At 40.1% G+C, this 16,861-nt stretch overlaps 1 protein-coding gene across 4 annotated transcripts in view; it reads right to left on the reverse strand.

The window, feature by feature from the left end:
- Positions 1-16,861, reverse strand: part of LOC145351671 (protocadherin alpha-C2-like) — a 261,415-nt gene that overhangs the window by 174,327 nt on the left and 70,227 nt on the right. For all 4 annotated transcript variants that reach the window (XM_080201237.1, XM_080201236.1, XM_080201238.1 and 1 more), the window contains exon 2: positions 4,622-4,680. In XM_080201237.1, the coding sequence (XP_080057363.1) occupies positions 4,622-4,680 (59 nt within the window). The remainder of the gene's footprint in view (positions 1-4,621; positions 4,681-16,861) is intronic.

Below are 16,861 nucleotides of genomic sequence, written 5' to 3' on the forward strand. Positions count from 1 at the left end.
CTATACCATTTATTTTATACTTCAATTATAAAATGTTCAAGATTGGCAAACCTCCGAAGATTATTTGAGTAAAACTGCAGAATATTAATTAAAGTCCATGCTGAGAACATTATGTATTTCACATTCCAAACATCTCCTTCAAGATCATTAATACAGCATTTGATAATTCTTGTCTTACACTCCTTAATCCTCCTATTTAAATATGTGTTAATTAATGATATTAAACGGTATTATAGATATTATTATGCTATAAATATGGTCTTAGATTGCTCTGTGGAGTGTGTAATGTCCAACCATTTGGAGGAAGTGGTAGCCTGGTTGTAATGTCACTTGGACAAGCAATCCAGTGGCTGAAGTTAATGCCCTAGGGACACGGGTTTACATATCAGGTGGTGGAATTTAAATTCAATTCACAATTGAATTAAATGTAAATCTGGGATTTAAGGCTCTTCTCAGTTAAAAAAAAAATCTAGCTCATGAATGTTCTTTGGGAAAGGAAATGTGTTGTTCTTAACTGGATTGGCCTACATGTGACACCAGATCCACAACAATGTGGCTGTCTCTTAAATGCTCTCTGAAATGGCCTGGAAAGTCACTCAACTGTATCAAACAATTATGTTAAAATCAATAAGGAAAAAAACTGGATGAACCGCCTGTCACTGATCTTGCACTAGAAATTACAATGGCACACCCAGCCCTGTTGATCCTGCAAAGCATTCCTTGCTAATTTTTGGGGGTGCTGTGCCAAAATTGGGAGAGCCCTATCCCACAAACTATCTCACAATGTTGCAGACATGACCATCACCACCCTTGGGTATGCTCTGTCCCATTGGCAGAATAAAGCTACTCGATGTGGTGGCACAGTGGGGAACAGCCATGAGGGAGCTTTCCTAGGAGTCCAAAGCTTGACTCTGAACTTCTTGAAATCTCATGGCATCAGGTCACACATGGACAAGGAAACCTCCTGCTGATTACCACAAATCGACCCTTCTCCCTTCATAATGAACACCACCTCATGAGAATGGAAAGGGCAATGAATGCTTTCTGGATGGAGACCTGGCTATTTGTCACCAAAATTAGCTTGGTTATGCCACGAAGCAGTTCAGATCATAAAGGACATAACTGTTAGACTGCTTTGCAGCAGGTGATGAGGCAATCAACTAGAAGGAAAAACCCACTTGTCCTTGTCCTCCCCAACAGACTTTCACAGATGCATCAATCCATAGAACTACTGATAGGAATGACCAACATCCAGTTCTTATGGAGACAAAATCCCATTTTCACACTGAGGAAATCCTCTGTCTTGTTGGGTGACACTGCTACCATGCTAAATTTTGAACGGATCCAGCAATTCAAAACAGGGCATCCATGAGGCCTTGGATGGTAATGGACAATTAAACAACTAACTGGAAGAGAAGGCTGCACAATTATCACCATCCTCCAGGGGGCCCAGCACATTAGTGAAAAAGACAATAGTCTGCTCGCTAATATTCATTTTGGATGCCGTCAGGATCACTCACCTCCTGACCTCATTACAATTCCAAACATGGATAAAAGAGCTGAACTGAAGCGTTGAAGGGAGAGTGACTGCCCACTTGACATTCAATGGCATTATCATTGTATATTAACATCCTAGGGACTACTAATGACCGGAATCTGAATTGTACTGAACTGGCTATAAATGCAGGTCAGAAGCTGGAAATCTGCAGCAGGCAACTCACCAACTGGCTACCAAAAGATGTCTACAATCTACGTGGCACATGTCAGGAATGGAATGAAATACTCTGCACCTGCTTTGATGAGTGCAGTTCCACCAACACTCAGAAGCTAGACACCATCATGCCAAAACAGTCTAGTTGACAGGCACCCAATCCACCATCTTAAACATTCCCTCCTTCCATCACTGACTCACACTGTCAACTGGTATGTACCCTCACCAAGATCTACTGCAATATTCACTATTATTTGTTTGTTTTATGACACCTTCCAAACCTGCGATCTCTACCACCTAAAAGGACAAAAGTAGCAGATGCATGGGAATCCTCAGATCCCCTCCAAGCTACATGCCATCCTGATTTAGCACTTTATTGCTGTTCCTTCAATGTTGCTGCATCAAAATCCAGGAGCAACTCACCTAAATCAAATGGACTGCAATGGTTCAAGAATGTGGTTCATCACCACCTTCTCAAGGGCAATTAAAATTGGGCAATAAATGCAACCCCAGCTAGCAATGTCTACATCTTATAAAAGAAAGCCTAATTAGGTTGCTTACAAAAAAGGAATGTGCTCTGTCAGGTTTGGTCAATGCTTTATGTTGAGGAAATGGTCAGTAGGCTCTTCTCTATTAGATAAAAATGATTCAAAGATCTTAAAAGTTTTCAGCTGATCTGATTTGTAAATTTATCTTGATAAATTTACAAATAAAGTTAGCTTTATCCTGGTTGAATTTATACCATCTCCTTGACCTATTCATTGCACTAATGGTGCTCCTGCTTTGCCCAAGACCATAAGGAAATACAAAAGGTCATGAATGTAGTTCAGTCTATCATGCAAACCAGCCTCCCATCAATTAACTCTGTCTACACTTCCCGCTGCTTCAGCAAAGCAGCCAGCATAATTAAGGACCCCATACACACCGGATATTCTCTCTTCCACCTTCTTCCATCAGGAAAAAGATACAAAAGTCTGAGATCATGTCCCACCTGACTCAAGGACAGCTTCTTCCCTGCTGCTGTCAGACTTTTGAATTGACTTATTTTGCATTAAGTTGATCTTTCTCTACGGCCTAGCTATGACTTTAACACTGCATTCTGCACTCTCTTGCTTCCTTCGCTATGAATGACATGTTTTGTCTGTACAGCGCGGAAGAAACAATACTTTTCACTGTATGTGACAATATTAAATCAAATCAAATCAAATCAAAAAGATGAGCAACCAAACAAATTATCGTGCTCCTTGAACTTTTCACCGATATTATATTTCAATTTTTGTGCTCGTACTGGCTCCCCAACATTTTAAGGGCCACGGTCACCTTAGATTCAGATCCTGACTGGTGCAACTCCCTGCAAAACACACCTGTCTGTTGGGTCTGCATTGGAGCCAACAAAATGTCTTCAAGCTCTGATTGTTGAGCTGTATTGCGATACTGGATTGCTACCTACAGCATGCCAGTTTCATGCAGATGAGGCCGAGGCTCAATTTCTAACTGGCTCTGGACCAACATTTTCAAGGATTGTGACACCCATTTCATGGTTTTTATGTATATGATGTTATTCAAAATCTCCATTAATTGGTCCATTAGATGAGTAATACCAACAGGTATAGCTTTGGTTGTTAGTTAAACTTGTCCTTGCATGTTTCATTTTTAAACATATTTATACAAGGACTTGTTGAAAATGTGAGCTGATAATGGGCACCTGGGACATGCGTGAACAGGGAAATTAGTTTTCCATAGCCAACCAAATTGGGATTGTGAAAGAAACAGCACAAGGACCTCAAAGGAGACATGAATTAAACTCTGTGAATTCATTGTCAAATCAAGTACTGAAAGGGACAGAATGAGACAGAAGGCTAGGTTGGATGAAGAGAGAGAGAAAAGAAAGTTAAAAATTATTTAGATCTTTTCAGTCTTTTAGATCTCCAACACAAACTAATGCCTGAAGGAATGAGCTTTCACAATTGCAACAGTGACTAGAGTGCCAAAAAAGTTGATTGTCTCATAAAAATTACCGTGTTCTTAAAAGTTTGCTTAGACTTGAAATGAGAACACATAATTTTATTGGTAAGTTTTGTCTGCATCTCCCCCATTAATACAGAGGATTCATATCATTTGTGTTATTACAATGCTGAGGCAGAGATGTCTTCAAGAAACTAGCAGTACAGTGAAGCAACATCCTTTCAGTATTTACATTTAATCCGACTGGAAGTCGCTTTCCTGCACTATTTGTGGAAATAATAATCATGAGTGCTTTTTACAGCAACTATGCTGCAATCAGATCTGAAACTGAAGCAGTGTGAGACAATTTAAAGTGTATTTATTAGTGTCATCAGTAGGTTTACATTAACACTGCAAAGAAGTTACTGTGAAAACCCCCACTCGCCACACTCCAATGCCTGTTCACATATGCTGAGGGAGAATTTAGCATGGCCAATGCGCCTGACCAGCACATTTTTTGGACTGTGGGAAGAAACCGGAGCACCCGGAGGAAACCCATGCAGACACAGGTAGAATATGCAGACTTCACATAGACAGTGAAACCACAAATTGATCCTGGGTCCCTGGTGTTGTGAGGCAACAGTGCTGACCACTGTGCCACCCTGCCACTCATTCTGCTCACATATAAAGCTAAAGTCACATATACAGTACAAATGTACCATGAAATAACTGCTTAAAATTTTCAATTGTCATCCATACCTTTATGCCAGAATTTGCTTATTCATATGTGCAACAGTGCTTGTCTCTTTTTTTTAGGATTCCAAAGCAAATGTGGTTGCATAAGATTAACTAATCAGCTTTGCACATACATAAATAATAATACAGATTTCTAGAAACAAGCATTAACTCATGGCAAAATAGTCCAAAGGCTAAATTAAATGGATTAAATAAAAATAAACACATTACCCAATCTTTCCAACTATGTGAGGCTCTGAGGCACGCCAATCTGTATTCAATTGTCCCACCTGTAAAAATATATGTGAACATGAATTTACAATTTTCAACACAAATGCAAAATATTGCAAGCACTGGAAATCTGAAATAGAGACAGAAAATGCTGGAAACATTCAGCAGGTCTTGGCAGTGTTTGTTGAGAAAGAATGACTGTGAACGTTTCAGGTTGATGTCATTTCATCAGAATTATTAATAGCCTGTTGAAAAAAAATTGGTCAAGAGAATAAATGGACAGAATAAGGGTCACTAATGTAACAGCTTTAGCTGGATCTGAATTCACATGATTCAAGCTATCTCTCTGTTACTGCAGGATGTGGGTGTTTGACTGTTGGGGTTTCAATATGAAAACTTTTGGTTCAAAATTCTGACTCTGAATTAACTTGCTGTTAGTTGTTAGACCACAACAAAGAGACCACAGGACATACAGGAGATCTTGCAGTATCTCAAATTATTGCTTATTGTGTCTGCCTTTGTTAATCTTTGCTTCAAGTTGACAAACTATGGTGCTGTGCTTGCAAAAACAAATGCATGTGTCAACTGTGTTTCAGTGGTACAATACTTAATACTGAATTGCAAGCACCACTATTCCTACAAAACTCACCTCCAAACTCTGTTGCATAAGGCTCACCTTTTCCCTCTGCAACTGGATCCTACACTTCCTAACCCCCAAACTGCAATCAGTAAGGACAGGCAACAACACTTCTTCCACAATTATTCTCAAAACCAGTGCCCACAAGGCTGTGTCCTCAGCCCCTTACTACACTCTTTTACAGCTATGACTGTGAGTTTACATTCCCCTCCAACATGATTTTCAAGTTTGCTGATGAGACCACCGTAGTGAGTCAGATCCCAAACAATGATGAGACAGAGTACAGGAAAAACTTAGAGAATCTGGTGAATTGGTTTGACGTCAATAATCTTCCTCAATGTCAGTAAAGCAAAAAAGATAGACATTGACTTCAAGAAGGATTGTGGAGGACATGCCCCATGTCTGCATGTAGTGGAAATGGTCGAGAGCTTCAAGTTTCTAGATGACAAGATCATCAAAACACCCAGCACTGTAGTTAAAAAAGCCACCAACTCCTCTACTTTCTCAGGAGGCTAAGGAAATTCAGCATGCCTCTCAGCAACTTTTACAGATGCGCATAGAAAGCACCCTTCCTAGTTGTTTTACAGTTTGGTATGACTCCTGCTCTGTCCAAGAGTACAAGAAACTACAAAGAGTCATGAGCAAAGCCCTGTCCATCACACTAACTAGCCTCCCATCTGTTGACTATGCCGATACTTCTCACTGCCTCAGCAAAGCAGCCAGCATAATCAAGGACCCCACGAACCTTGGACATAATCGCTTCCCCCATCTTCTGTCAGAAAAAGATGCAAAATTCTGAGGTCACATACCAACAACTCAAGAACAGCTTCTTCCTTGCTGCCATCAGATAATTGAATGGACCGACTTCATATTAAGCTGGTCTTTCTCTACGCCCTAGCTATGAATGTAACACTGCATTCTGCATGACACTACATTCTCCTTTCCTTTCCTACGAATGGTGTGCTTTGTCTGTTTGTCATGCGAGAAACAATACATTTTACTGTATACATGTGATAAATCAAATCAAAATAAATATATGCCTTCAACTCCTACTCCAGAAACCTGAGCTCATAAACTGATTGTCCACCAATTCAAGGATGCCATCTACTCAGGATTGTGTGTTCTGCCATGACTCCTCATGTGAACGGAATAGGTTGATTCTCAACCCTCAGATCTTTGGGAACATGGGGCAGGGCGAACTATGAGGTAGTTGAATCTGGAGTGCAGGAGTTGCTTCCTTATCTTGAATTCTCTGAGACTGCTCTGCATAAGCAATAAGACATTGTGGCTCATTACGTGATGTAACTTAATGGACATGTTGTCACCATTCTGAATGATTGATAACAAGCCTCCCCCAGTCATTAATGTCCATGCTGCTGCACTTCAATCAAAGCTTCAGAAAATCTTTGAAGTTTTCATTTGTCCTCCTCTGGATGTTGACCACTTTGGATTTCAGACCACAGGACTTGGTGGGGAGATGCTTTTCAGCCATTGGGGCACAGTTTCCAATGATTATGTTCAGTTTCTTTAACATCAATCACCTTGTGTCAAAACTAAACTGATAATATAAACTTACATGGTCCACAATTTGCAATGATTTCAATGTCATCGCCCACCCTGCACCACATTTTCAATCCACTCTTGATCTCTTCAATCCTGCATACATATACTCCTTCTGTCTTTAAATTTTGCTGAAACAAAACTGAGATATCAGTCCACACCAGATCAACCAAATATTCCACCGCTCCTCCATGGTGCAGGAGATACTCTAGATTATTTGATTTGATTTGATGTATTATTACCACATGTATTGAGTGAAAAATATTATTTCTTGCGTGCTATACAGACAAAACATACCAATCATTGAGTACATAGGGGAGAAGGAAAGCAGAGGGTGTAGAATATAGTGTTACAGTCATAACTAGGGTGTAGAGATAGATCAGCTTAATCTTTGATAGGTCCATTCAACCATCTGATGGCAGCAGGGAAGAAGCTGTATTGAGTGCTTCCCACACTTTAGCCTCTCTCAAAAGGCCATCATTGACCAGGAGGTCCAACATCAGCTCAGCTGCATTAGCAAAGCTTTCTACAAAATTATGGCACTGAGTGGTTTACAAAAAAGACTTCCACAAGTCAACAGAATTCCTAATGTCGAGAACAGTTTTTGTCAGTTAACTCCTGTATTGCAGGGAGATCTGGACTGTGTATCAGTGACAAAAAGGATGTGAAAGAAATTCTATCAACAATACTTCAATACATTCTCAGAATTCAACAGAAGCAACAGCAACGTTTAGTATCCTTGAAATCAATTCCAAAAACATTTAGACAGAACTGACAAAACAACTTCAATCTAGACTGATACTACTGTGATGTACTGAGAGTATTGAATTGTCAGCAGTGTTCTCTTTCACAGGTGGTGTTAAACCAAGCCACCTTCCATACTCATAGGTGGATATAAAAGATCACACGGTTGCTTTTTTGAAGAAGAGTAGGGGATTTCTCTCTGGTGTCCTGGTTAATAATTGTTCCTCAAATTGCATCACAAAAACAGTGTCTAATCATTATCATACTGCTGTTTGTGGGAGTTTTATTTACAAATTGGCTGCACTGTCACAAAAACAGTGACAACACTTTAAAAGTACTTCACTATATTTAATGCAGTTTGTCATCTTTAATGTGTTTTGAAGTCACATAAGGCGCTAAACAAAAATCCAAGTTTCTGCTTCATCTTTTCAGGTGTGGAACTCAATAGGCCAGCATCTAAATGCAGATGAAATGTTCAACATTGCTAAAGGACAGGTTGTCCTTTCAGCCAACAGTAACAATTGAATTTTAAACGTAATTCAGCAGACTGTCTGGGAAACTTTCAAGTTTTAATTTTAAAGTCTAAGTGTTTCAGTTTCCAACAGTTTGCATTATACTGTAGACAGCATCAAGCTGTGACAGTGTGAGTGTACTTGCTTGAGGCGGTCTCACATCAAAGCCAAATTTACACTCAGCCTGCGTTTTCTGCAGTTATGCTGCATGTTTTCCATTACTGTGAAACTGAAACTGCTGTTCAGCATTTAGAACATAATTGCTATTTTTACACAATACATAATGCTGATGGTTAGAATACTTGAAGCATTGAAAAGTACAACAACAGAAAAACTCAAAGACAAAACAATACTAGCATTCTTTTTCTAAAGTAAATTCCAACTGAGGAGGCAAATTCAAATTAAAACTAATATTTAAATGCGAATCACAATGCAGAGACAAAATGAATGAATGCAACAGTCTTGTGAGACTTGTGGGTTCAGAGTGAACTTATGTTTGAAGTTTAGAATGGTGTAAATACTGAACAAGTGCTTAAAATCTAATTCCTGGTGCTGGGTCAGAACTGACTTTGAGCAAAGTAGGAATCCCTGTGGAGACTGTGTCGCACCATTTTGTTTGGAATTCAAATATAGTATGATGTGAAACCTCTTTTACAAGGTGTTCAGTAGGGTCATTGGATCTCCTGACTACATGAAAAATCTGTCTTTGAATTACTTAATGAAATACTGAGCAGTAAAGAACCAAAAGATGCCATTCAGCCAATTAAGTCTGAATCAGTTTTTTCAAGAGCCATCCAAAAAGTCACACTTCGCTATTCTTTCCCTATGTCTCTCCATTTCTTCCTCCAGCAAGCATTTATCTATTGAAAGTCTTTATTCAATTTTTTCCCATCTGTCTGCCAGTCTACTTCTGCTCCAAGGTTAAGAGAACAGGGATAATTCTGAGTTTATTTTCTAAACATCTAAATTTTCTACTGTAGGGAGAGAAAATGAATGAGTGTGTACCCAGCTATTTCCTAGCAAGAACAGCATTTATATTGGATTAAAAGGATATATGGCACAAACAGGCTCTTTTGTCCAAGATGTGGAGATGCCAGCGTTGGACTGAGTGGGCACACTAAGAAGTCTCACAACAGCAGGTTGAAGTCCAAAAGGCTTATTTGGAATCACAAGCTTTCAGAATATGCTCCTTCATCAGGTGAGACCCATGTTGGTGTTTATGCTTCACTTGAAACTCTTATCTTCTGTCATCTAAATCTACCATCATAGCCATCAACTCCCTTTTCCCTTTCATGCTTGTCTAGTTTCCCCTTAAATAGATTTATTACTTGTTTCAATTAGTCCATCTGGAATGAGTTCCAGATTCTCATCACTCTTCAGAATTTTCTTCTGAATTCCCTGTTAGATTTTTTTGTGACTATTTTATATTGATGGCCTCTCATTATGTTCATCCTTATAAGAAAATAAATCCTCTCTGAATCCACTCTATCAAAATCTTTCAAATTATTAAAGATCTCCAGAAGGTCACCTCTCAGCCTTCTTGTTTCAAGAAAAAGGCACAACCTGTAAATCCTTTCCTGAAACGTTTACGCACATATTTCAGGTATCATCCTTGTAAATTACCTCTGCATCTTTTACATTGCTTCTGTATCCTTTCTTTAAGAAGTCTTCCAACACAAGGTTCAAGTCCAACAGGTTTATTTCGTAGCAAACACCACTAGCTTTTGGAGTGCTTGCTGCTCCTTAATCAGGTAAGTGGGAGATCTTTTCACAAACAGGGCATATAAAGGCACAAACTCAATTTTCAGAATAATGATTGAAATGCCAGTCTTTACAGCTAATCAAATCTTAAAGGTACAGACAAAGTAAGTGGGCAGAGCAATAAGTACAAGTTAAAGAGATGTGTATTGTCTCCAGACAGGACAGTTAGTGAGATTTTGCATGTCCAGGCAAGTCATGGGGGTTACAGATAGTGTGACATGCACCCAAGATCCCGGTTGAGCCCGTCCTCATGTGTGCGGAACTTGGCTATCAGTCTTTGCTCAGCAACTCTGTGCTATCATGTGTCGTGAAGGCCACACTTGGAGAACGCTTATCCAAAGATCAGAGGCTGAGTGCTGATGACTGCTGAAATATTCCCCAATAGGAAGAGAACAGCCTTGCCTGGTGATGGTCAAGCGTCGTAGCCATCCCCTATGGACATGCCGTCTGTATACACAGGATCTGCTCAGGTGAGAAGGATTGCAACAGACACCTCCAGATGCTGAAAGATACACTCCTAAGAACAGGATATGGCGCTCGACTCATCGATTGACAATTACGACACGCCACAGCAAAATACCAAACCGACCTCCTCAGAAGACAAACACGGGACATGGTGGACAGGCTACCCTTCGTCGTCCAGTACTTCCCCAGAGCGGAAAAGCAACAACATCTCCTCCAGAGCCTTCAACCTGTCATTGATGAAGACAAACATCTTGCCAAGGCCATCCCCACATCCCCACTTCTTGCCTTCAAACAACTGAACAACCTCAAACAGACCACTGACTGCAGCAAACTACCCAGCCTTCAGGAGAACAGTGACCATGACGCCATACAACCCTGCCACAACAACCTCTGCAAGACATCGACATAGATGCCATCACTTCATGTGAGAATATCGTCCACCAGGTACACGGTACATACTCTTGCAACTCAGCTAACGTTGTCTCCCTGATACGCTGCAGGAAAGGATGTCCCGAGGCATGGTACATTGGAGAAACTATGCAGACGCTACAACGGGTGAATGAACACCACTCGCCAATCACCAGGCAAGACTCTTCTTTTCCTGTTGGGGAACATTTCAGCGGTCGTGGGCACTCAGCCTCTGATCTTCGGGTAAGCGTTTTCCCAGGCGGCCTTCATGACACACAACAGTGCTGAGTCACTGAGCAAAGACTGATAGCCTAGTTTTGCACACATGAGGATAGCCTCAACCAAGATCTTCGATTCACGTCACACTATTTGTAACCCCCATGACTTGCCTGGACTTAAAAAATCTCACTAACTATCTGTCTGGAGACAATACACATCTCTTTAACTTGTGCTTAATGCTCTGTCCACTTACATTGTCTGTGCCTTTAAAACTTGATTAGCTGTAAAGACTGGCATTTCAATCATTATTCTGAAAATTGAGTTTGTGCCTTTATATGCCCTGTTTGTGAAAAGATCTCCCACTCACCTGATGAAGGAACAGCAAACACTCCGAAAGGTAGTGGCGTTTGTTACCAAATAAACCTGTTGGACTTGAACCTGGTGTTTTGTAAGACTTCTTATTGTGTTTACCCTACTCCAATGCCAGCATTTCCACATCCTTTCTTTAATACAGCAATCAGTACTACATGTGTGGTTTCACCAAGATTTGATGAAGGTTCAGCATGATGTATTTAAATTTCAATTCCATGCCTCTAGAAACCAAGCCAAGTGCTTAGTTTGCTTTTATTCCATGGCCTTGCCAATCTGTGGTGCAATTTATGGTTGTTGATTTATTTATACTCCGGGATTCCTTTGTTCCTCTACCCCACTGGTACTTGCACCTTCTAAGTAACAAGCCACCACTTTATTTATTCTTCCTAATAAAATGTATCACCTCATTTCTATGTTGAACCTTACTTGCCAATTATTTACCCATTCTACAGGTTTATGTCATTCTTTAATTAGTCATGGTTTTCCTCAGTCTTGACTATCTCTCAATTTGGTGTCATCCACATATTTAGATGTTGTGTTTTGATTCCAAAGTCCAAGTCATTGATATAAATTCTGAACAGGAGTGGTCCCAATACTTTCACCCATGAAGGAGCCAAGGAATGTAAACATGCCCAGTTTGCATTGAATCTAAACTGTAGGTGCCTGCCTCAAACTGCAGTGTAGTTTGCATGGGAAGGCAGTAATGTAGTGGTATTGTCACTGGATTAGTAGTCCAGAGAACCAGAACCAAATATGGGAACCTGGGTTCAAGTCCTGCCAAAGTGAAATTTGAAGTTAATAAAAAATCTGGAATTAAAAGTTTAATGATGACCATGAAAATCATTGTTGATTGTCAGGAAGGAAATCTGCTGTCCTTAATTGGTCTGGCTTACATGTGACTCCAGAGACACAGCAATATAGTTGACTCTTAAATGCCTTCTGAAATGGAAGGCAGTTAGGGATGCACATACATGTTGGCCCAGCCAGTGCCCATAAAAAAATGAGCTGCGATGGCAATCGCCAGGCATGAGCTTTGTTTAACTGGCAGAATCCTTGCCTTAAACCATGAGTTGTGTTTTTAAGTCAGATTCATACACCCTTCAGGGCGGTACAGATGGGTGGCTCCATTGTTAGAGTTGCTATCTTCTTTTTTAGTGGATATAAAAATTCCTGGTATTCTTTGAAGGAAATCAGGGTATTTTCTTGCTCTCCTGGCTCATTTTGTTTCATCAATCAATAACAGATTAATTGGTTATTAAAAACAGTTGTTGTTCATAGGACTCTACATGTTTGCAAAGTGGCTACCACATTGCCTAGACAATAACTGTGTCTGCACTTCTGAAGTAATTCAATGGCTATATTGTGTTTTGGAACATTCTGAGGGTGTCATAATATGCTATTTAAATGCAAGTTCTTTCTCTTTCATTCAATCACTGTTGGATGTAATGGCCTCTGAAACAAATTAGTTTTGGCAGTCACAAACTACTTCATGGTGGGTGTAAATTTACAGAAGAAAACAATCTATAATTCAACAGTAATGAAATTGGAGCAAAGCCACTGTGATGGTTCATGTACAGGAAATTGGAAAATGTCACACAACTTCAGTCTGAGGGGATTGTCTGTGATCAAGGTTAAACAATATTGTTTCAGCAGTGAAATGAGCTTTACACTGCAACTAGCTATCTAATACAAGTGCTCTATCAAATTTTGCTCAGGATATGCATTGGGAGAGCTATAAAGGTATGCCATCCTATATTACAATTCTTCTTATCTCACTTGTAACACACACTGCTTTTAAGGGGAAAATGTTAACCTAATCAGTATAAAACAGAATGACAATATCTGCTACATTTTTCATTCTCTATAATTTGAGTTTAAGATCACTTACCTGCTCAAATGCTTCAAATCAAAAGCTTTTTACTCATTGGTAAAACAATACTGACAACAGAATCTCTGCAGAAACATAGAACCTCTGCTGTGCAAAAGGAGACCATTCGGCCCATCAAATCTGCACCACCTCTCTGAAAGATCATCTTAACCAGCGCCAGCCCCCAACCCCTGCCCCAACTCTGCACATTTATCATGGCTAATCCACCTAACCTTCACATCTTTGGACACTAAGGAGCAATTTATCATGGCCAATCCACCCAACCCGCACATCTTTGGGCTGTGGAAGGAAACTGGAGCACCAAGAAAAAAACCCATGTAGACATGAGCTGAATATGCAAACTTACACTAATATATTCATACTTTTTATATAAACCTAGAAAGAGAACTGAAAAATAATGCTATAGATTCATGAAAACTTACAGCACAGAATTAAGCTATTTGGTTCAATGTGCCAGTGCTTAGTGTGTGACAGAAGATTTATACTTAATCCTAAATCCTCATCTGTCACCTGTATTGTAAGTTCTTCTTCTTCAAGTACAGATTCAAATCCTAAAAATATTTATGGAATCAGCTTCCATCAACTCTTCTGGTAGAGTGTTCAAGATCCCTTCAGCCTTCTCTCAGTCAAAATATTTCTCTTTTACTCTGCTTTCACCAATGATTTGAAATTTTTTGGAAAAGAGAGACATGTGGCAGAAGCTGTTTATCTGGAGCCAAGAGGTGCACTAGTATTCCACCTGACCCACAAAAAATTGAAAAATGTAAAGGCCGTTTGTGTTGAGGAGTCTAATAACATTTGCACAACACAAGTGCCAGGCAATAAACACCTCCAACAAGACGGAATCTTATTATTGTGCCTTGACATTCAAAAGCTTTATTATCATTAAATTCCTGACTATCAAGATGCTGGGGGTTACCATTGACCAGAAACTTAACTGGACCAGTCATATAATACCATGATTACAACAGTAAGTACAGGAATGACAATCTAGTGAACTCATGCAGCAATAATAATCTCTCCCTCAATGCAAACAAAACGAAGGAGATTATCATCGACTTCAGGAATTTTAAAGGAGAACATGCCCCTGTCTACATCAATAGGGATGAAGTAAAAAGGGTCGAGAGCTTCAAGTTTTTAGGTGTCCAGATTACCAACAACCTGCCCTGGTCCCCCCATGCCAACACTATAGTTAAGAAAACCCACCAACACCTCTACTTTCTCAGAAGACTAAGGAAGTTTGGCATGTCAGCTACGACATTCACCAACTTTTACAGATGCACCATGGAAAGCATTCTTTCTGGTTGTATCACAGCTTGGTATGGCTTCTGCTCTGCCCAAGACCGCAAGGAACTATAAAAGTTTGTGAATGCAGCCCAACCCATCACACAAATCAGCCTTCCATCCATTGACTCTGTCTATACTTCCCACTGCCTTGCAAAGCAGCCAGCATAATTAAGGACCCCACACACCCTGGACATTCTCCCTTCCACCTTCTTCTTTTGGGAAAAAGATACAAAAGTCTGAAAGCCTATACCAATTGGCTCAAGAACAACTTCTTCCCTGCTGCTGTCAGACTTTTGAATGGATTTATCTTGCATTAAGTTGATCTTTCTCTACACCCTAGCTATAACTGTAACACTACATTTTGCAGTCTCTCATTTCCTTCTCCATAAACAGTATTTTTTGTCTGTCTAGCACACAGGAAACAAAACTTTTCACTGTTATGTTGATACATGTGATAAAAATAAATCAAATCAAATCAGGTCAAATCAGGTCAGGAGCTCTTTCGGTGAGTAACATACCTCCTGACTCTTCAAAGGTGGTCCACCATCTACAAGAGACATTCAGTGATGGAATATGCTTAACTTGTCTGGACAAATGCAACTCCAACAACTGTCAAGAAGCTTGTTACCATCCTGGACAAAATAGCCCATTTGATTGGCACCCCATCCACAAAACTTCATTCAGTCCACAACTGATGCACTGTGACAGCAGTGTGTACCATCTGCACGATGAACTGCAGAAATACACGAAGCCTCCATCAGAATGTTTGGAAACCATTATCATCTAAAAAGGCAAGGGCAGCAGACACATGGCAACATTACCACCTGGAAGTTCCCTCTAAGCCACCAATCATTTGATGTGGAAATATATTGCAACTTCTTGACTGTCGCTGGGTCAAGCTCATGAACTCCCTCCCTTACAACATTGTAGGTATACCTACATCACATGGACTGCTGTGGTTCAAGGAGGCAGCTCGCCAGGGTGAGCGGTAAATGCTGGCCTAACCAGCAATGCCCAAATCCCAAGAATGGACGCAAAAATTTGAATTCACTTTCAGGACAAATGTTTAGGACATGTTTGTGTCTCGTACAAATGGATGGAACATGCATAGGACACTTTCCATTGACACGTGTGAGAATATGGCAGTCCAGATCTATCAATGGCACAGAACCTTCATTTTGAAATGTGAAAGTGCCCTGTCTGAAACAGGTGAATGTTCTTCATGAACATATTCCTGCATTTGAAAGGCTCATTAGGCAAGCCTCAGGCATAGAAGAGAAAATAAAGTGTCTCTACTTATGATTTTGCTGTTCCCACTATCCATTTATCAGCTGATGAATAGGTAAGTGGAAGCTGATACCTCGTGGTATCATAACCTCATGGAGAGAAAAAACTGATGCGTGACACTGCATTTATGTTAGTTCCAAAGCTAAAACAGATTCTGAGACCTGAAGCCACGATATTGATTGTATCACTGCAGTAACTTATTTTTACTGCCTGGTCCCAAATTGAATTTTCAAGACTAGAAGAGAGACCTTGGCACAGATGGTTATAGGATGAATAAGATCTGTTTTGACATTGCGATTGCAATGTCCACATTCTGAAACAATTTCAAGCTCTGTGTAGTTTTCTAAAGCACCCAGGAGCTCAAGAGATCTTTTTAAACCAGCTCTGGCACCATACTGGGGTTTTACTCGTGGTGGTATAAAAACAATGTTGTAGTATCATCCACTCCAATGGTCCACAATGAATCAAAATCACACTTATTAGCATTACAAAAGTTATGGCAAAGTAGATGACCATTGGACTCATCACAGTTAGCCTTTTAACTGGAGCTCTTTATAATCCTCATTTCCATGCCTTTACTCAATATTCATTTATATTCTTCTTCAATTATAAGTGACATACACTAATTAGACAGTGCAGTCTTCATGAAATTTTAAGCATTCTGATACTGACATAATATCACTTTTTCACTTAGTACATTAGAAATGAATGTAGCAAATCACAAAACTCTTGGTTATGTTGGGCAGCACAGTGGCCCAGTGAGCACTGCTGCCTCACAGTTCCAGAGACTCGGGTTCAATTCCAGGCTTGAGTCACTGTCTGTGTGGAGTCTGCACATTCTCCCCGTGTTTCCAAGTTTCCTCTGGTTGCTCCGGTTTCCTCCCGCAATCCAAAGATGTGCAGGTTAGGTGGATTGGCCATACTAAATTGCCCCTTAGTGTCAGGGATAATTTCTAGGATAAATTCATGGGGAACTGAAGATAGACCTGGATGAGATTGTGGTCAATGCAGACTTAGATGGGCTGAATGTCCTCCTACTGCACTATGGGATAGAGGAAATGCAAGTCCCAGGGTGTATTCACACTCTAGTAGTTTTATTG

This window comes from Carcharhinus amblyrhynchos, chromosome 13, assembly GCF_965287045.1.
Source record: "Carcharhinus amblyrhynchos chromosome 13, sCarAmb.v2.hapA, whole genome shotgun sequence".
Classification (NCBI taxonomy): Eukaryota; Metazoa; Chordata; class Chondrichthyes; order Carcharhiniformes; family Carcharhinidae; genus Carcharhinus; species Carcharhinus amblyrhynchos.